This window comes from Sturnira hondurensis, unplaced genomic scaffold, assembly GCF_014824575.4.
Source record: "Sturnira hondurensis isolate 20B ecotype Veracruz unplaced genomic scaffold, ASM1482457v3 Scaffold0006849, whole genome shotgun sequence".
Classification (NCBI taxonomy): domain Eukaryota; kingdom Metazoa; phylum Chordata; class Mammalia; order Chiroptera; family Phyllostomidae; genus Sturnira; species Sturnira hondurensis.
The window spans coordinates 2,579,155-2,601,876 of record NW_028079480.1 but is presented as its reverse complement, the minus strand read 5'-3'; the positions used below and the strand labels follow the sequence as shown (position 1 = coordinate 2,601,876).

Genomic DNA, 22,722 nt, shown 5'->3' with positions numbered 1-22,722 from the left:
CATTTTTTGGCCCAAATTTTTTAGAGAAAAATAAGGATGTGCATTATATATGGGTAATACCTGAAATAATTTGTATCTGCTCCTGTGTTTCATAATTATTTGTTACATAAAATTTCTCATGTCATAATATGTTCAAAAATAAATGCTAAAACTCCTTTATAATACAAAAATCAAGTAACCAAATATATGTGAATAAAAAATTGAGTTAAAAAATTAAAACAAAAGATTTTTCCCACCTGAAAGTTTGGGCCAAAAATGTAGGTGTGCTTTATACACAGAAAAATATAGGAATTTTCAAAAACATTCCCTAATGAAAGTTATTAAACACTTAGTAAAAAATGTATATGCAGATGTCTATGGAAAACCTAGCCTGAACTATAAAACCACCAAAATCATATGGAATTTCTGTGAACTATTCCGTAACTCTCACACAACAGAAAGAAAACCAAAACAAGATTAAAATTCAGAAAGAGATATGGGTTCCAGTTGCAGTTCTGCCATTCACTATCTGTATGACCTGTCTGAGCAGCAAGAACCACCCTGCAACCGGTGTACGTGTGTGACGCGTGTGCATGTGTGCACCAAGTGTACATGAAGGCTAAAGTCTACTCCAGGCCTAAAATTCTGTTTCTTATAAAAAGGTTAACAAAAGGAAAAATTTGGATTAACTATGTAAAGCAGCAGAGAGTTAAAGCACCCAGTACATCTGTGTTTTAGTTTTAATATATTTAAATAATTCAAAAAATTTCAGTCTATGATTTTAATATCTATAGCAACACATATTACCAATATCAATATATAAATGCTTAATGAGGTTCTAAAAATAAAACACAGCTCCTGAAAAAAAAAGCACTATAAGGAAATTTCACTTCCTACCACTATACTCACCTATCACTTTAAAACATCCATGTTTCTTGATATGTCATTATTCTTTGTCTAAAATATATTCATCAAGTTCATTCATCTCCTTAAAAACTTAGTGTTCTCTTCTGTCATACTCAAAAGACAGACTTTTTTCACTTTACTGGCTCACAAAATCAAGAAAAAAAAGGTGCAACTGTAGAGTTGTGAAGACTAACAAGAACTTTCTCCTTCACCTAACTTTCTAGTACTGAGTAAGCACTGGCTACATCTACCAAAACTCAGTAAGAAGTATGCCCTGGCTTTTGTGGCTCAGTGGCCTGAACGCTGGCCTGCAAACCAAAGGGTCACCTGTTTGATTCCCAATAAGGGCACATGCCTGGGTTGAAGGCCAGCTCCCCACCTGGGGGCGTGCAAGAGGCAATCACACACTGATATTTCTCACCCTCTCTTTCTCCCTCCCTTCATCTCTCTCTAAAATAAATAAAATCTTTATAAAAAAAGACCTCAGTAAGAAGTAGTTTGGAGAGACAGCAGGNGTGGCCTGAACGCTGGCCTGCAAACCAAAGGGTCACCTGTTTGATTCCCAATAAGGGCACATGCCTGGGTTGAAGGCCAGCTCCCCACCTGGGGGGCGTGCAAGAGGCAATCACACACTGATATTTCTCACCCTCTCTTTCTCCCTCCCTTCATCTCTCTCTAAAATAAATAAAATCTTTAAAAAAAAAGACCTCAGTAAGAAGTAGTTTGGAGAGACAGCAGGCCTCATATTAGAATTCTTGTACTTTTTCAGTTTAAAAGTATGACTCGAGCAACTTACCATTGTACCAAAAGGAATGGCTCTTGAGGCATGGTAATAAATGGCTATAAAATTGATGAAGAAGGCAGTGCCACACACCATAGCTGGGATAAGGAATGCCCCAATGAACATCTGCTTTATCCATCTCCTTCCTGGAAAAGGAGAAAAACAGTGAAAATCAAAGAAATAGACCAACAGGCATATATTAATGTTTAAAGGGCTGATTATTTAGTTCCAAATTATTTAAAATTTTAACATAAAACACTTGAAATCTGACCTAATAACTATTACAGAACGATAACTAGTCAACACTACTCCAGCTGGTAAAGCATGTCTAATAGAAACACTGAAAAAGAGCAATAAACTGTTAGTAAAATATTCTAATGGTTTGTCCTGATTCTGCCACTGAACTGCTATGAACTGCTGAGAGAGGGTAAGCCTCTCAATCTTTCTGGGCTACAAGTCGCTTGGAGTCCTGGAACTTCCTAGCGGTGCCCAGGGAGCCATTAAAAAAGGAAGAGCCCACATCCCCAAGCAGAGAGCTTCAACCAGAACAAGTCCATTTGCAACAGTTTTACACACTGGGGTTTCGGGGAGGCTTCACTGAAGAGAGGTTTCACCACTTAAAAAAAAAGTTTAAAACCCTCTGGGTGAAATGGTCCCTAAATTTACTGTTAGCTCTCTGGTTATGAATATAAATAAACATTTACATTTATTTCTGTGTCTTAAAAGTAAAAGGTAATATGTTTCCTGAGCTCTCTCAGCAATAAGAACTACAGGTTTGTAAGTTTTATTATTTCTTTACACCTCTTTGGATTGCCAAAATTCTGTGTGGTGAGAACCTATTATTTAAATAATAAAGGGACGGCATTTGTAAACTATGTAATCGAAAAGTTTAAGTCACATTCAGTGACTAACAAAGCACCAAGGGACTCTTTCTAACACAGCAGAGTGCGCGAGCAAGTGCACTGCCGCGGACTGAACACTGGGTCACTCCTCCAGTTCAGCCCCGCAACCGTAAGAAAGAGGGGCCCAAACAGACAATGCTACAGGAGAAACAAGTGATAACCTAACTTTGTTTTTTTATATAGAAAGCTCTTTTTAAATATCTGTCTCATAGAGTTACTGTCCCAAATCTTGACATTTCTCCAAAAAAAACTCCTTGATTCTGAACTTTCTCCTTTATTTAATTTCTTTCTCAGGTAAATTTCAAGAACTCCTCCTTTACAAACTAATACCCAGAATTTGAATACCATGAAAAGGGTAGCCACTGATTCATGTTATGTGTTATTTCTCCTATTTAATTCCAAGTCTTTCCTAGCATTCTCTTTTCCTACACTTTCTATTATTTTCTCAGATTCAAGCAAGTATTAATTAATAATTTCCATATTTACCTCTATCTCCTTCCCTCCGATGGTCAAAGAGCCCCACCTACATTCCACTGGGTATAATCAGTGGCCCAGGAATCTGCACTGCAGTGCTTACTACTCCCCACACCTTTGAAGACTCTGCTCAAGTGCCAGGCTACCAGGGCCTCAACTTGGGTCTAGTTTTACCCAGTGACCAAGGACAGTGTGAAGACCCTGGGCCTTGTTGTAGTTCAAATCCTGAGGTAACTCTGAAAATTCTTGCTTCTCTGGGCTGACCTCGAAACTAACCTAGTTTTTAGGGATAGTACAGATCAAATATCAGAACATGATCAAACCTCCTCAGGGCACTGTCAATCAGATGAGAACCTTTAAATTATTCTTGGTTAAGACATGATTCCCCTAGGGGCTTTAGTCTGAACTCTTGTCAGATTTTAAATGTAAGTATAGCCAAGCTTGCTGTGTGTTTTTAATTTGCAATCAGATTAAAAGAAAATGTATGTCCATGTAGAAATAAATTTCCTGTTTTAAATAAACCTATTTCTGCTGTGGAGACCTTTCTGGGGCTCATAAACTGAAAACTTCTCAGCCTAACTAGTCTCCACATCAAAGTCAAAGTAGAAGCTGCCTTAGGCATCCTTATTTCCTTAGGATGGTGGTCCTGTAGGATAAGACCCTCGTTTCTCCCTATCTGAAATGCAGACTACAGAGACTGAATGAACACCTCACTAAAATAGGAATTCATAGTGTACTGCCTCAGGCAAGCCAAAGCATTACCTATACTGAAGGTACAGATCACATTACGTCTAGTAGGAGCAATAAAAAGAAAATAGTAAACCAGATACCCCCGAGGAATTTTAAATGATCCTGTGCTCTGAGCTCCTATAACCTGTAAGTTTGGTGTACTAAGACAAGACAGGATCCCCCAATGCTGACACTGCTTAGGATGGGCTGGGAAAATCACATTAGGAATGTGAATTTAAGGTCTTACAACAACCCTTCATTCATAACCTGAAATATGCAAATCTACTACTTTCAGTACTTTTCTGATCCCGGACAATTACAGGGAAGACAACGGACTTAAGAATAACTTCAATGCCATCTATCACAGAAAGAAATAGCAAGAAACAAGCACCCTGGTATCATCCACGGATGATTCCATGTACTCTCCATCCTTCTAGGTCTCGTCAGTAGAGAAGCAAGGGAGCATTTAAGATGAAGTGCTCTTAGCAAAAGATTGTGACACAGAATAAAATAAATCTTTCTGCAGAGTCATTTGATAAATATTTAAGAGTCAACAGAAACAAAGAGCTCTCTTTCCTATTCTCCTTCCACTGTTCAGAAACTTTATCCATAAATCATAAACATACCTTTATATTCAACCCTAAAGCTATACCCTCTATGAGGAGGTCTCCCATGGAGCACACAGGGGAAGATAGGTACCTCAGAGCAAAATATTATCAACAACTTAAATACACTCTCCTACATGTTCCTCAGGCCTAAATGCACAGAGATAATAGAGATAACCTGTTAATTGTTCACAATTTTAGGAAATAAAATGCAGGGGGTCCATAAAAGCAGGATATAACACATAATAGGTTTGGTGAAGATTATGTGACATGAGATGGCAAAGGCTTTTACAACGCCTGTACCACCCACTTTAAATTCCAAATACCTCACCACAAAATATTAGCACCTATAATTAAAAATACAAAGTGATTAACTTGTAAGTTACCTCCTTGTCTAGCATACAGACTTCCTCCGAAGTAACCGTTCACTGGAGACGTAGCAGCATAGACAAATATGGCCGTACTAAGCATTGATCCCCTCCTGAAAAAGGCAAAAGGACATGTAAGACAAATTAAAACCAACAACCTAAAGAACGTATCATATAGTCTATCATATTAACATTAGCTTAACTTCAAAGATAAATTTAACAGGAACACACACACACAAAACATTCTTTTAAAGACAAGTTACAAGAACGTTGCCTTAATGAGCGCACTGGGAGGGCATACAATTCTCATACACTGACCACCTTCTGCCTGGTCGCTCCTCTGCCCAAACACCTGCACTTAATCTCTTAAAAGTGGATGTGTAATAGTCACATTGCAACATTTAATTTCCATCAATATACAGCTAAATATAAACGTGGCAGTAAATAAGAGCGTGTCATTCCCATATTTAAAAGATCATGGGTCTCAGAGCCAGCTTAAAAACCAAATTCATTTTTTCAAGAGCCAGTTAAACAATGCAAGTGTTCACTTATTCCTCCCAGACTATCATTAACAGTTTCAACCCATTTTCTATTTATAACTGGGACTGTGAGGCTGACATAGGCCTAAGGATGCTGAAAACTGAAAGGCTGCTTCGGTCTAAGACCAGTCCGACACCAGCCAGAAGTCTCGGTATTAGCAGAGAGGTAAGGCTGCTCATGTGACTGAGAGTCCAAAACCAACCACCAGGAACTTAAGTCTGCAGTCCCCAGAGACATTTCCACTAAATGGAAGTATATCAGTCACAGTTTTAAAAAATCAGACACACCCTCAACCTCTTCATTCATAAACATTCTATAGACATTTCCGACCCAAAACAGACTATTTTCATCTACACCGAAAAATCTGCTGAGGTAGGACACTATCCTCCTTGTTCCTCTGTCCAAGACTAGAAGGAGAAACATCTGAGGAGGCGCTGTAGCTCCACTTGCCAGCTCACCGCTCCACACAAACTTTCTGGACAGTAGCAGGGGTGGGATTTTACTCACTTCCCCACACCTTCTCACACACTGTGCCTTCTCGAGAGTTAGTACCACACTAATCGGCCTCACACTGATGCTGACCCTCTACCTAACTACTTTTTTCTTCTCTGATTGCTATGGTCATCACTGAGGCCAAGTAATTTTCTTTTACATAATCTACTTTTAATTCTTTAGAATCAACCCTATATTTTATATGCAAGTTTTTCATGTTCTTACCACTCTGTATTCTTATTACTGGATGTCTATTTTCATTTCCATAGCATAGCAAATTAAGGGATAAATTCTAGAGTAAGAATACCTAGAGTCAAACACCCCTTACAAATAGCTGTGTAGCCTCAGTCAAATTATTAACCTTTACAATATTTACTTTTCTCATCTACAGAATAAAGACAATAGTCTCTCCACAGGGCTCATGTGAAGATTAAAGGAGCTTACGTGCATAAAGCACTTGACATGGAACCCCAATAATGTTAGTTCTTCTGACCATACTACTACTCACAGCTTTAGTACTTACCATGTGAGTACGTGCATATCAAATAAGCACAACACAGAACAACCGTTGACAGTAATGACAGGCTAAAACACCAATGCATGCCTTTTCTACTAATACCATCTCTACAGAGGCAGTTTCTTATATTTCTCTATAAGCAGAAGAGCTGCATATTAAAAAATGAATTGCCAAAATGTAACACTAACATCTGAGAAGAAACAAAGCAAAAACTTAGTTTCTGGGAGAGGTTACCGACTAGTAGGTCCTAAGATTGTGACTGTACAGTCAGTGTCAATTCGGAAATGATGAATGTAACCAGTGTTTAATGTAAAGCGTGACTTCTTGGTAGATTTGAAATGCTTTTCTTGTATTTGGGATTTAGTTAATCTGAAACATTATATTCTAAAATATGAACTAACTAGAACACAGAAGTTTAGGTTTTGGTCAATTAGCTTAAAGTGCTTATATGGTAATTAAACTGCAAAGGTTACATAAAGAAAGACAAGAGCAACTACTACAGAGAAATAGCTTTGTTGATTAATACATGTTCAACTGTAGTTCAAGAAGCACTGACTGACTACTTTCCACATGCAAAGTTGTTCAAGTAGGTACTTTGAGAATTCAAAGATAAGTTAAAACCTAGTCAATGCTCTCAGAGAGCTTACTGTCTAGCGGGGAAAAAACCCCAGCTATGTAGTTAATAATTAATATAGAACTAAAGAGCCATCCAGTGGACAATTTATTATTTGTCTACCAAATGCCAGGCATACATAAAAAAGAATGCATTATGACCTGAAATAGAGGTATAAAATAGAACCCGAGGTGAGTGTCATTCTGACTGAGGACTTCACGGGGCAGCATGGGAAGCACCTGCATGGTGACCTCTGCTGCCAGGGTTCAGAGTGCGCCTGCCTCATTGGGGCCATGGCGCTCTGAGCACACCATTACGTGATGACTCTACAGAGACCTGAGATGTTTGTAAATGTACTTTTTCTTAGAATCGAAAAATCTCGAATCAGAGTTTCTTACAATTGGTTTTGTTCACAAAAAAATGCACCAGAAACCATGTAAAGATAGAATAAGAAATTAACCACTTATTTTTCTAACCTCATGTGCCCTCTCCACCATTCTTTTTACTATTACTTACGATGCTTTCTTCTATTCTACACTCTCCCAGTTTGGGGGGTAAAAACAAAGAACTCAGTTAACCATGAAAACCTTGTGCTTCTTATGAAGACCTAATTGCACCCTCAGCTTTCAAAAAAATGCCTATTCGGTTTGTCAAAGAATTCTGAACCATAAGAAACTCTACTCTGCTCATACCACTAAGGGACGTAACCTTTATAACCAAACAAAATGCTCACTAAGGGTCTACTAAGTTTTAGCATGTAACAAAAATACACTTATACCTGAAGATTACTGTTCATTATTTAATTTGTCTGCCATAATGATGTTCGTGCTATTTAAATTCTAACTATTGAAATAAGCAGATATTTAATTATGATTGACTTAAAAGGTTCAAATGATTTAAACTATTCAACAACAGAAAATACAATAAAGTACCAAGCACTTACTCTGTATATAAGTCTTCTATCATTGCAACAACAATAACAATGAGAGACACAGCAAATATCTGACATCCAGAACCAATGAGAGAGGAAAATATCAGTGGGTGACTTGATGGTCTAAACACATCTCCATGGACCTGCTTCCATCCATACTCATCTCCTAGGTCTCGATCCTATATACATAAATACGTAATGAAAAGAGAAAAATCATTCAGAAAAAAGTTAAAGCACAGAAATAAGTGAACAATTATAATCATAATTTTACATTTCTTCTCTCCGAACTTATAGCTATTTCAAAGGGTTCAAAATGTCGAGAAATGAATTTGCAAATTTAAAATAATCACTGCCTTAGTAATTTTTACCAAGGCCCAGGAAGTTGGTTCCCCGTTGTGCTCAGAAAATCTCTAAAGAATGAAAAAGGGAAATGGTCTACAAACAAAAAGAAATGGTCAAATTAGGAGAATAGTGCACTGACACTTAACATACTTTCAGACACTATTCTTGCCATTTGACTACATCATGACTGTGGCTCCTACGGGGGCAGGGCCAGGTGGAGAAGAACTGAGTATCAACAGCAGTACCAGATGCCCTAACAAGACAGAAATGTCCTTTAGAACCTGGAACCTAAGAAAACATATGGGGAAAATATCAGACAGTTAAATAACAGTATTTTTTAAAAAGAATTCAGTTTTTCCTTCCCTTTTTAAAAAGATTTTATTTATATATATTTTAGGGAGGGGAAAGTAGGGAGAAACAGAGGGATAGAACCTTCAGCATGTGGTTGCCTCTTGCGTACCCTTCCACTGGGGACCAGGCAGCAGCAACCCCGACATGTGCTCTAGACTGGGAATCAAACCCGCGACCCTTTGCTCTGCAGGCCGGCGCTCAACCCACTGAGCCACAACTGCCAGGGCAAGTTTTCCTTTTTCAATGTGAGTAAGCGAGTACCTAAAACGGTGTTTTTAAAGAATTACCAGTCCCCTGGTATAATGTATTTGTGTGTGTGTGGGGGATCCTGGTCAGTATGTTTGAGAAGCACCCATTTATCTACCCTCCAATACTTCACAATGCACATCAGCATATTAAAATTTAAATCCCTTTAACTGTTTCCCAGCTTATTTAACAATGGAGCATATGTACATGGAATAACCATTAACATTCTAAAGAGTACTTTTTCTCACAACATTGTTCTACAATTTTTTAAAAGAACTTAAAAAACAAGCTCCCATCCCAAACTATTAAACTAAATACAAACTGACCCTTCCGCCCACTCCCTGAGTTTTATGCAATATTTAACAATATTAGAAAGATGCCAACACAGGTCTACAACCTCCCAGGTGAAATTTTGAAATCGAAAGTTCTGAAAGTCTGGTTCGTAAGTTTGACACACCCTTATTTTGTGGCAAACCTCGGACTGAACTAATAACAGCTTATTTACCTGTTCATCCCACTTGGGGTGAACGTTCAAATGTTTTCCTGAAAAAATTATTAAGATTTCATTAGAGACCCCTCCAAGAGTTTTATACCTTTTTAAAACCTGAAAATTCTGAATTCTGAAACTCACTGGACCTCAAGACCATGGACCTATTATTCCAACATTCAAAACAATACTGACTTAAATTGTTTTTATAAATAAAATATAAATGTTTGCTCACCATGTCATCCATTTCTTCTTCTTTACTGTACCGGGCATAATCTTTTCTTAAAGTTCTCATTAAAATCATTGAAACTAAGCCCACCAAAAAGATAACCATCATGAAGGAGTTGAAAATTGAAAACCAATGAATCTAAAATAACAGAAAATAAAGTATTACCTACATAAAATATCAGTCACAAAATTCACAGGTTCTATAACCACAGAATGTTAATGCAAAAAAATATCTTTTAAAATTTTGCCATAAAAACCCAAACTTCAGACTCACTGGGGATGAGTATTCACTATAGAAAGTGATAGGCTTTCTTTACAGTAAGCTTCAGGTGCCTAAAAAACATGCTGTTTATAGACATTACAGGAAAGAACATGGTACTTTAAAGTCAAAAGGCCTGAAAAGCACAGGCTCTGCTAATTTCTAGCTATGTAACCCCATTTTCCTACATCAAAAAATAAAGAAAATAATACTATGTTGTGGTATGTATGGTTTAATAACATACATAAAAAGTGTAGCACCATGCTTGGCACAGAGCAGTAAATAATTAAGTGTTAGCTCCCTTCCCTCTAACTGAGCAACAACCTGAAGATCTCCTTAGACTAAACCACCACAGTTGGCTGCCATGACGTCAGCCACCTTCTGGAATAATCTGCGTCACTTCCAGTTCGTCCTCCTCCACTCTGTTGCCATCACTGTTCACTCCTTTCCAAACTGGCTATCCATGTGCAGAGAACACTGAGGTACCCCACAGTTTTGCAATGTTCCCAAGGCTCCTGACTTGGACTTCACCCACACATGTCACAAAATTATGCCCAGATTCTGGTTCATATAATCACAAGGAACTACTGTATCTGAGTGTATCACAGAACTGAGTGCATCCGGCTTCGACTAAGTCTGAAGCACTGTCCAGCAATTCCTTTGTACTTTAATTCCCAAAAGCCCATCGGGAATAGATCCAAACTTAACCTTCTTTCTTCAAGGCACTATGTTCACTTATTTTTCTGTATTTATCCTCCTATCTCCCCAAAGTTGTTTTCCTCTTAAAGCAATCTCCTAGTAGCCTCTAGTCTCTTCCACTCCTTGAGGTGTCTTCCCCCTCGTTTTACACCCCTGAACTTACACGCTTCTCCAGCATCAGCTACTGCCACCGGTCCCTACCTGAACAGTACCTACTCCCTGGGGCTGTTATATGGTTTAAGCAAGATAAAGAATCTAAAGCACATAGCATATTGCCTGACATCTAATAAAACACTAAAAAAAATTAAAACTTACTAGTTTTTAAAGTGTTTGCTTGATCTTTTGTACACTCCCTCTTTCAATCTTCTTATCTCCTTCCTTTCAATGCCAACAGTTTTCAAATGAGGAGACTATAGGTTCTACTTCCCTCACTTATTCCTAAACATAGTACCCCCTCATGTTGCCCCACAGAATTTCTCTCAAAGGCAATGAACTTCTAAGTGGATTCAGAAGTTAATCAGCTGCCCTCACTCTCTGCTGTCTCTGTCACGTTTGACCTTTGCTGACACTCCACCATCCTACTTCACTGACTGCTGCTTCTCCTCGTTCATCCTCGCTGCCTGCTCCTCCCACCCTCTGTGAACTTTGCCACAGGCTTTAGTATCATCACTCTGCAGAGACTTCCTCTGGCTCTCAGAACTTTTACCTAGCACTCCAATGATGATGGCAACACCCTCTGCCACCTACCCCACCCTGGCCCAAATCTCTGTCCCTCTCTCTCATTCATGTGTCAGACTTTTGCTAACCATGATCACCACCTGAGTGTCTTTCTGGAATTTTAGACTGCCCTAAAGTAAATTATTACTCTTCTGTCTCACATATAACAACTTGCTTCTGATTTCTAACTTCTCTCAATGGTTCTAAGTTTTGGCTCTGAAAATTTGAAATTACCTCTGGTTCTTTCTATATCCTAACACTACCTTGGTAATAATTACTAGGCTTTTATTTTCCCTTGATGTCTCTTATATTACCCATTCCTCTCCATTCCCTTGCCATCACCTCACACCCTGATAGTTCTAATGGCCTCCTATATTTCTGGTCTCTCCCCTTCCTTCAATCTGTCCTGTAAAGTGTCCCCAGCGCATCTTTCTGAAGCATCATGTTCGTATGTCACTACTCTAAAACCTAGTGACACTCCCTGTTTCCTCACAAATCTAAACTATTTTCCCTAATATTCTGTACCCTTTGTAATATGGCTACCTCACTTTAGCCAGACTTTCTTTCCATTGTACCCTACATTCCATTCCGACCCATTCTTCTTCAGTGACCCACAAGACCCATACCCACTTCCACCTATGTGTCCTTCTCATGATTCCTTTTCACATGGGACCTACTTCTTTCTGCCTTTGCCAATTCTATCTACTGTTAAAAACCCAACTCAAAAACCCTCTCTTCCATAAAACCTCTCACTGACATATTCCAGTTATTCACAGATATAATGCTGCTCTACCCTTCTGTAAGTACATACATAGAATTTTTAAGATGAAGGGTGCCCTGTACAATTAGGAGAGATTCTAACTTGGGCTAACATGCTGAGCTGTGCACTAGGGTGAAGGACAGTCCTGGCTGTTACCCACTCTGAGGATTCAGGCAAGTTACAAAAGCTACAGCTCTCCCTGAAAAACTAGAGACAGTTGCCTCTGCCTCTTCATAAAATCACTGCTTTCTTCAGTCAATAGTTTACTGAATACTTATTGATATTATAAAGAAAGTAATAAATGTACTGTATTTTGAAAATTTTGCTAAAAAGTTATAAAAACTTAAGTTTATCACTAAAGTATCATTCAAAATTCAAAATCATTCAAAAGCAGTGTATAATTGCAGGTTTTCCCCAAGATTTCATTTTGTTCCCACCCTGGGAAATTAATGACCCAAAAAGAGGACAAGAGAAAAGATTATTTGACTCATTTCTGCTTTCAGTTAATTTATCAAATTTTTAAGAGAAAAAATATTTTATATAGTTACTATTTAGTAATAAAGATTTTCTCATTATATTAAAATGTTTAGCCCTGGCTGGTGTAGCTCAGTGGCTTGAACGTGGGCCTGTGAACCAAAGGATCATAGTTCGATCCCCAGTCAGGGCACATACCTGGGTTGCAGGCCAGTTCCCAGAAGGTATTGCACAAGAGGCAACCATACATTGATATTTCTTTCCCTCTCTCCTTCCCTTCCCCCTCTAAAGATAAAGAAATAAAATCTTTTAAAAAAAGTTTAACAAAACTCTCTACTCTTTTCTAATCAAAGATAAGAACTTTAAACCAATATCCCCTATAATGTACTACTAATAACCTGATATTTTATAATGTCCCTTTATTCAAAAATTTATAAACTGTGTGATTGTTACAAATTATACCAAGGAAAATAATTCTTTTTCTTCTTTAAAAGATGCTAACTCATTCTTTTTCTTTATAAAGATTTTATTTTTTTATTTTTAGAGAGAGGGGAAGGAGGAGAGGGAGAGAAACATCAATGTGTGAAATACACCTTGCCTCTTGCAAGCCCCAACTGGGAAACCTGACCTGCAACCCAGGCACGTGCCACGGTCTGCAATCAAACCAGTGACCCTTAAGTTCACAAGCCAGCATCCAATCCACTAAGCCATGCTAGCCCGGGCCAAAGAAATCAGATGTCCCAAGAGGGGTTACTAATCCCATAAACTGCTGACTTCAGGACCCCCACTAGTGTTTCTAATCTTAAAGCAGCACCCCAGGTTTGTCACGAATTTTAGAATACTGGAGATAAATAGCGAATGACAGCACCTGTGCTGCCTCTTACTGAGTACCTACTGTGTGTCAAATGCTGAACTAGGTATTCTATACATAGAATCAAATGGATTTTCACAGCAGCACCTCTGCAAGGCATTATAATCCTTCCTTCACTACTAAGGAGACAGAAGCTAAAGAACTGAGTAATTTGACCAAAGTTACAGTAAGTGGCAGAGACACTGTATTTAGCTGGAGCTCCTAAACCTGTACTTGCGGTCACTGTATTAGACATAATCCTTGCGCTTGTACAACAGATCCCACCTCCTCCTGCTACTTAAGGAAAATCTGTAGTAATTCTCCCCTTGTTCTCCTTCATTGTCCATTTTAGACTCTCTACTGAACCCCATGCAACATATAAACAAGTTTTCCTTACCTCTCAAAAAACACAATCTCCTGACTCCATCTTTTCCACGACCTAACGCACCCTTCCTTTGCTCCCTTAGCAGCCAAGCTTGCTGTGTGCTGTCTTGAGCTGCTGTCTGCTTGCTGTCTTGCCAATTCCTCTCCTCCCATTCCCTCTAACATCAGCTCTGTTCAGATTCTGCCCCATCACCACACCAAAAGCACTTTGTCAAGTTCACCAATGACTCTAGATGAATTCAGTAATTATTTTCAGAACGCAGCTTACGTGACCCATCAGCAACAATTCAGAACTAATCTCTCTTTCTCCCCTTCATTATATACTTTCTTCTCTTGACTTCTAGAACCATAATCTTTCCCTCCTACTTTACTGGTATTGTCTCAGAGCCCTTAGCTGATTATCTCTTTCCTCCGTTTTCCCCAAACTTTTATTTTTACTGCCCCTACAGCTCAGTCCTTGATTCTCTTCTATCTCTATATACTCTTCCCTGGAAACTGCATCTAGTCTCATAGCTTTAAATACTATCAGCATGCCAATGGCTGCAACATTTGTATCTCTAGCCCAGACCTCTTTCCTGAACTCCAGACTGGTATACCCAACTAGCTAGTCAGTAACACTACTTGGATGTCTCACAGACACTGCAAACTAACATGTCCTAAGCTGTACCTGACCCTCTCCTCCAAAGCTCCTCTCATCACCCTTATGATACTAAGGTCATTAGTTAAATCTTTGAAATCCACAGCCCTAACACAGAGCCCTACATATGGCAGATGCTCATTAATGTTTGTTAAACTGATTGGAGCACATACTGAATATCTTAACACACACGATTTACCTACCCTATGTTGGAAAAAGGATGGATCAAGGTACTTGTCAAATCGATCTTCAAATTTCACATCTGACTTTTTCCATTTTACCTGAAAAAAAAAGTTTTCACTTGAAAATCAAGGCCAGTAAACATATTAATAATCTTCCAATAAAATTCTGAGCAAAATTTGAAGACTGACACACAGAATAAGAAATTAGAGAAATGGTGGAAAATTACTGCCAGCCTCAGAAGTTGAAACATGTATGATAAACCAACCAACTTTCCTCTCTATAATTACAAAACTTACAACTTTACTTAGACCCTTTTAGTTTACAAGAATTATTAACTATTGCTGACTTATATGGCCTATAAATGTGATAAAAACTCAATTAAACCAATTAGAATAAGACATCTTTGTACATCTTTATCTTTACATTACACTAGTTTTGTACATCTAGTACATCTTTATCTTTAGATTACACTAGTTTTATTACAATTATCAAATTTCGTCACCAGTTCAGTTGTGCAAATACTATCTGCACTGGGTAAATATGCACAAAGCTTGAAAAACTTTCAAAATTGTCTATTAGTAATTGACTCATTCCAGGTATCAGGGAAAAAAAACAGGCAGAGAGAAGTTACCCACATTGGATTTCTCTTCTTTCCACTATTTTTAATCTTAATGGAACAGAATTAACTTGACAGTTGCAAAGGACTCTGACAAGCTCTTACTCTGCAGGAGCATCTTATTCCAACTTACAAAGCAAAATATGGTAAACTATACCCATCCAGTACTTTTCAACACAACATCATCTCTATCTGCAACAGTAAAAAGGAAAGAGAAAAACAAGGAACTCTGCAATCTAAAACCGTAAGCATGTTCAGGGCAGGGGGTAGGGTGGAGGTGGAAGAGGGTATAAGGAAAATAAAAGGTAATGGAAAGAATACAATAAAAATAAACTATTAAAAAATAGGTCTTTAACCCAGACTATTAGATCAGAAGATACAGGGCTGGAGTCCACTAGACACTGGTAGTTTTTAAAAGCTCCCCAAGTGATTCTAATGTGTAGGCAGGACTGAATACTAATGCCCACATCATAAAACTTATCAAGGGTGGTATCGGGAACAAGCATGGTCTCCTGTCTCCCACAGAGAGATCACGCTGGCACATCAGAATGATGCCTAGGAGATGGTGTCAGTGACAGCAAACAGTGACACCCAGTGGGAGTAAGTATTGGTCCCAGCTGCTTGGGTAGGAAGTATGAGGCACCTCACCTCTTTTTCTAGCGCAAGGGTGTCAAACTCATTTTCACCAGGGGCCACATCAGCCTTACGATTGCCTTCACAGGGTCAAATGTAATTTCAACTCCTTAACAGTTAAGGAGTAGTTACATTTATTCAGTCCTAAAACTATTTCTGCCCTTTTGAAGGCAACACAAGGCTGACGGGACCCGGGGAAAATGAGTTTGACACCCCTGGCCTAGTGGCTCTGTCATTCTGTCTTATGCAGAACACAACCTAGTTTTTGGCATTTCTTGCCTGACAACCAACCATTCCTGGTCGCAGAGCCCCACCAACATTCTTAAAACTAGTCGGTTGAAATGTTCACATTTACCAATGTAACAAAAGCTCCTTCCATCAAGAAGTGACTGTGAACTCGGAGTTATTCCAAGACAAGAAGAGGTAGAGGCAGTTCCTGTGGTAAATTTTAAAAGAGGCTTTTAAATGTTGTAAACTTTTTATTTTAATAAGGAAACTCAAGTTGGTCTGAAAGTTGTGGGTTATTGTTAAATTAATAAGAAAATTAAATGGGGTAGTTTCTTTAAAAAAATGTAACCATGTTAATTAGCTGCCCAGTTATAGCAGTACATAGTAGCAAATGGAAGGTCCTGCAAATGCATAACTTGTATGCAATACTACACACCTGAAGCAAACCTTCTCCCTGCTTTCAAGAAGCTTCCTTACATACATCAAGGAAGCGTAGCTTTAATACTGTTACTTGTCATCCCGTTTCAAACTGTATTTTCATTTACTAAAGCTATAAAACACAATTAATTTCTGATATTAGGTGACAAACACTTCTCCCTGCATAGAGTTAGTTTAATACTTACTGAATATGACATCTGGATTTTGGTATTGGGAACCAATTTCACCTTTCCTTCACTAGTTAGATTAACATCAACAATTCGATTTCCATTAAACCCTATTTCAAGTTTCTTGTAGGTCCAAAGATAGTAATCTTCTCCATTTTCATCTGCTTCACCAACAATACCTACAAAAAAAATAACACTTTATATAAGGTAATTTCATTTAATGTTTAAAATACATTAGAACCAAATGTCATGAAATGCTCTTCATAAAAAAGTAAAAGTATTATTCTGCATGGTTAGAATATGGCACAAGTGCAGGCTGGACTTCTACTCTTTGTTAACTCCTCGGCAAACACAAATCATGGTCATACCATGGTTTAAAAAAAGTGATGACATAATCTATCATTAATTTGATCCTTGAAGTTCATGCTTTATCATTTGTGCCACCTTTGTTGTAATATTTATCACCTTCTCTGTGTATACTCCCTAATAATTCAAAATTTCGGGGAAGTGCTATATCGCCATCCGGCAAGGTTACCTATTGATTTAGCAGTGGTAAACTAAAGCTAAAACTAAGGTCTCCAGAGACCCACTCCAACACTGTCTCTAATAAGACACGAGTTACCATTCCTAATAAGCTGCACATATGTGCATATCAGTACCAAAACTTCAAATGCCTCCTCCTCTATTCCTGAAGTTCTGGATCTATCCTTGGGAAGTCATAAAATGGAAGAAGACCTGAAACCATAAAAATCCTAGAAGAAAACATAGACAGTATGCTTTTTTAACATCACTCTTACCAATATTTTTTTGGATATGTCTCCTCAGTCAAGATCGACAAAAGCAAAATAAACAAATGGGAATATACAAATTTAAAAAGCTTATGAAGAACAAAGGAAACTATCAACAAAACAAAAAGGCAACCTACTGACCTGGAGAAGAACTCATACAACCAGATATATCAAAACACAAACAATCCAATTAAAAAATGGGCAGAGGACCTGAATAGACATTTTCCCAAAGACACACAGATGACCAACAGGCACATGAAAAGATGCTCAACATCACTAAGCATCAGAGAAATGCAAATCAAAACCATGAGATACCACCTCACACCAGTCAGAATGACTACTATCAAAAAGATAGGAAATAGTAAGTGTTGGTGAGGATGAAGACAAAAAGGAACCCTCACACATTGTTGGAGGGAATGTATGTAAACTGGTGCAGCTGCTATAAAAAACAGCATGAAGTTTCCTCAAAAAATGAAAAACAGAACTACCACAAAACCTAGCAATTCCACTTCTGGTATTTATCCAAAGAAAACAAAAACACTAATTCAAAGACATGTACTCCTATGTTCACTGCAGCATTATTTACAATGGCCAAGACATGGAAACATCTGAAGGGTCCACTGATGGATGAATGGATGAAGAAGAAGTGGTACATAGCCATAATGGAATACTACTCAGCCACATAAAAGAATGAAATCTTACCACTTGCAACAATATAAATGGACCTGGAGAGTATCATGCTAAGTGAAATAAGTCAGATAAAGAAGATTTTACTTACACGTGGAATCTAAAAAACAAGGTAAATGAACAAATAACACAGAAACAGACTCATTGATACACTGAACAAACTGGTAGTTGCCAGAGGGACAAGGGGTGGGAACATGGGCAAAATAGGGACAGGAAATTACGGAGTACAAATTCCGTCCAGTTATAAAATAATAAGTCATGGGAAACACCCAGCATAGAGAAACTGTCAGTAATGTTATTACAGAAACTGTAATAACTCTGCATGGTGACAGAAGATAACTGGACTTACTATGGTGATCCCTGCATAACGTATACAAATATCAAATCACTACATTGTACACCTGAAATGAATACAATAAGTCAATTATACGTCAATTAAAAAATGAAAAAAGTATTGAAGACAAAATGTAATGAGGCAATAGCTTAAAATAATCATTTTGATCATGGCTGCGATGCTGGAAGGGGAAGACCCAAACAGTGTGACAGCAATAGGTGGTAGCTGAGGGGGACCTATCCCTTATGCTCATATGCTGTCAACTATTCAGCCAGTGTTTCCTACCCACACCTGTATTCTTCCCGAAAGCCTTGTGCTCTAAAAGTTAATCCTTAAGGTCTTCCCTCTATGATCAGTGCATTTCACTGAAGTATTACAGAGGGAAAAAAGATTATTTCTCATTAAAAATTATTTATTAACTAAACTTGTTCTAACTGGTACAAATTCAAGGAATATAGTTTTGTTTTGTTTGGGGTTGTGGAAAGATAATGAAATCCTTCTAATAATTATTTCATCAGGGTTTATTCAGCTACCTACTCTGAAAATTCTGGGGGTAGAGAGACAATTACATGAAGTACGAACCTATTCTCAAAGGGAACTCAGGCCTTGGCCAGGTAGCTCAGTGGGTCAGAGCACCGTCCTGCCATGCCAAGGTTGTGGGTTTGATGCCCAGTCAAGGCACATACAAGAAGCAACCAATGAAAGCATAAATGAGTGAAACAACAAATCAATGTTTCTCTCCCAAATAAATAAAATTTTTTAAAAATTTAAGAGCACACTTGAAAAAATGAATACAAATAGAAAGTAAAATAAAAGATTCTCAAACCTTACCAAATAAAACCAAATAAAATTTTTTTCTGACAAAGATTCCTATGGCTCAGACATTTTAGAACACCCAAAAGAATCTCCCTAAACATTGCAAACCCTATAATGCCAGAGCTAAAAAAGACTCAAGACAAAAAAGCACAATTCCCACATTTTAGGGAGGCCCACAGAAATGACTGAAAGAAACTGAAGGTCCCAGACAAGAAACCCATTAGCAACTGAAAACACCAGAAGAGCCTGCTCTCTCACCAAAAACAACAATAAAAATCCAAATAAAAATAGAAACTCAGGCTAATGCGTTCTCCTGAACTACAGGCTCAGAAATCACCAGCAAATGTTGAGCTATCGTCCTGCTACCCTCAGAGCTGATCACAGAAATGTCTGTTAATGTAATACTAATTACAGTCATTTATATGAAATGCTTACTGTTTATACCTAATTAACATGCAACACAGTAACAATGATGCATATATCTTGAGATGAACTTTCTTGTAAATTTCATCTTAGTACCACACTAAACTCTGATCTTATGTATTCAGTCTTTCAGTTTGCTGCTTATGAATATAGTAGTCTAACAATTTTAAGAGTCAGAATATTAATTTTACATTAAGAAAAGATGTCCAACCCTCCACCCACCAAAAAACAAACAAACAAAAAGTCTAACATAAAAACCACTAAGAAAAATGTGATTGAACATACTAGGTATGATAGCTCACTGTGCTTTGCACTTTGAACAACTTAATCCTAACACAAATAATGTTTGGATTATGCACAAGGTTATATTAACTATGCCATAGCTTTCTCCATTAAAAGATATAAGAAATATTTTAAACTTATAGAGTTTTGTAAAATAATACAGAAACTGGCAAAACAAGTCATTTAAAACCTACCATATCGAACACCCATCTACCACAGTTTCACATGAGAGAAAACCAGAACAAAACTTCAAAGTCCTACTGCATTCCTTTGATTGTACTTGATAATACAAGTCAAAATAAGGTATGAGAAAAATGGGGTAAGGGGGAATAGTTCGGATCTTCCAAAGTACCTTTTAATCTCTTAAATATCAAAATTTATACTACATAAAAACTGTATTTTGAGGGAGTTTCATGTACGGTTTGGCTATGGCAAAAACCTTTCAAGTAACAAGGGACCATAAAACTGGTATTAAAATCATTCTGTGGAAAGTAATAAAAATACATTTACTGACTCAGTGTCAAATCACCTTACGGAGTCATTACATAAACCTTGTTTATTACGCAAATATTCCCAAACTTGAAATACAACATACAACACTTACCCCATATTGGTAAGTCATCTATGTACATCTGGTACCAGTAGTGATTTTTGATTGCGTACACAAATGCGTCTCTCTTTTCTTTATCTAAGTCAATTTCACAGTAAGTGGCTGGCATCACATCATCTGCATAAAATAAAAACTGCAAATTAACACACTGGTTTGCAAAACAGTTACAGGAAAAATCACAAGAAAAAAGTCAATATTTCTGAAGCTGAAATTTCTGTTTATAATAGTTGAATATGGGTGATATATAATGGGGGTTCAGTACACAGTTCTTTCTTTTAGGTGTGCATGTTTAAGACTGTTATGAGGGACAGAGGGGGGAAATTGGGACAACTGTAATAGCATAATCAATAAAATATTTAAAATATACTTTTTACAATAAAATACTGTTACCATTTTTATTTTCAAAGATTATCTATCTTACCAAGTGAAGAATATTCCTTATATAGAGAATTATACAAGAACATCTGCAAAGCAACTTAAAAATGAAAATTGTTTTAAAGAACAAAAATTTAAAAGCCTAAATACACAGGGAAATTTTCATTTACATATACAAAAACCTAAGAACGTGATTTCATAGAGAGCTAATGATTTCTAGCTATAACAACTGATATAAATATTCATTTGAACATTCTTAGAAATGAAAGTCACTGGAAGCTACAAATTCTATGAGGAATCCCAGTGATTCTTCATAATTAGCAAGACTAAAAGGCAAATTTCTATCTAGCAGGCAGCACTGTTTATAAATTACCCGAAAGTTCCCTGGAGATGAGTCACTTCCACCCCCCAGTGTGTTAAAAGAACACTGCTACCACAATACTGCTCATATGGTCTCTAACAGAAACCTTTCAAAAAATGTTCTTATGATTATTAGTTTCTAAACAAAACAAAATGTGAAAAAAACTCAAATACCCTGGATGTTCATCAAAAGGACTGAATTGGTTTTGTATATTACTAAGCAATTAGGGGAAAAAAATCAATCGTAACAACAACAAAAAAGCACAGTTGTTTGTTAAGTTTTTTGTACTGTTAACATTGGTTACTCAGAACTTGAAATGCAATTTCCCACAACACACTCAGGTAAATAAATTTTTCTTTTTCTTTCTTCCTTTCTTTCTCTTATTTATTTAATATATTTTCAGAGACAGGAGAAGGGAGGGAGAGAGAGAGGGAAGAGAACATTGATGTGCCAGAGAAACACCAATCAATCAGTTGCCCCTTGCACACCCCCAACTGCAAACCAGCCTGCAACCCAGGCACGTGCCTGACAAGAGTTGAACCAGTATCTTCCAGTTCACAAGCTGGCGCTCAATCCACTGAGCAACACCAGCTAGAATGACAGTTAAATTTCTTAAATGTTGACTAAAACTTCTTACACATAAAGTGCAGCTGAACCATGATTAAACAGCCACCTATAATATTATTTCTAAAAGAAATAGCAATCTGCATTGTAACTCCAGACACCAGCAACATGTCCCCCAGATCCTCAAAAGAGAACAGCTCCACCTTAATACAGCTTAGCCCAGAGGGGGCACGCCAAGACCACAACACAGAAGATGACAGGAAACACTGAAGTCCCACAAAAGACAAACATGAAAATACTCTCATTCTCAAAGTGGGGGAAGAAAATTGCTTTGTCTCCAAAACAATGGGTCCCACACAGATTTTCTTTCTACCCAGGCCCTCTTATGCAGCAAGGAATTTAGGATTTTCATAATGGCAAAAACTGAGGGCAAGCAGAGAAGGAAAGAAGGGTGAGGACACAGATTGCTACAGAGGGTTTCTACAGCAGGAACTGGGAGAACTAGCAGTCAGAGGACCCCAAATGGGAGTCCCTCGGACTGTGAAAGGCACAAAGGGGAGCAGACTACAACGGCTACAGTGGGGAGAGTGCAAACCAAAGGAAGGTCCGAGTTTGAGCAGTAACAAATGCCCACAGAGGCCGTGGGAAACCTCATAGCCGCCTCTCTGCAAAGCCACCGAATTCCTTGCAGTTACAAGCAGACATTCACTGAAAACTGTCATTAACAATGACAATATATAGTTTTACATACAAAGTTCTGAGATCCACAATATGACATTTACCTACAAAGCCTTTAAAAGATTCCTCCCTCACAGGGTGAATTTAAGTTCAACTCTCTTTCCCCAAATTTCTATCATCCCCTCTCCCGATACACTCTACCCAAACTCATCTGCCTCAAGTGCTCACACACCTTGTGCTCTCTTGGCCCCTGGACTTTTTTGTTTAT

At 37.8% G+C, this 22,722-nt stretch overlaps 1 protein-coding gene across 1 annotated transcript in view; it reads right to left on the bottom strand.

Moving 5' to 3' along the window:
- TM9SF3 (transmembrane 9 superfamily member 3) overlaps positions 1 to 22,722 on the bottom strand; it is a 55,331-nt gene that overhangs the window by 19,370 nt on the left and 13,239 nt on the right. Inside the window, exons 3-9 of the mRNA XM_037050845.1 lie at positions 20,471 to 20,593; positions 16,555 to 16,715; positions 14,475 to 14,552; positions 9,499 to 9,630; positions 7,850 to 8,016; positions 4,763 to 4,857; positions 1,682 to 1,812 (exon numbers count right to left, since the gene is read on the bottom strand). Of these exons, the coding sequence (XP_036906740.1) occupies positions 1,682 to 1,812; positions 4,763 to 4,857; positions 7,850 to 8,016; positions 9,499 to 9,630; positions 14,475 to 14,552; positions 16,555 to 16,715; positions 20,471 to 20,593 (887 nt within the window). The remainder of the gene's footprint in view (positions 1 to 1,681; positions 1,813 to 4,762; positions 4,858 to 7,849; positions 8,017 to 9,498; positions 9,631 to 14,474; positions 14,553 to 16,554; positions 16,716 to 20,470; positions 20,594 to 22,722) is intronic.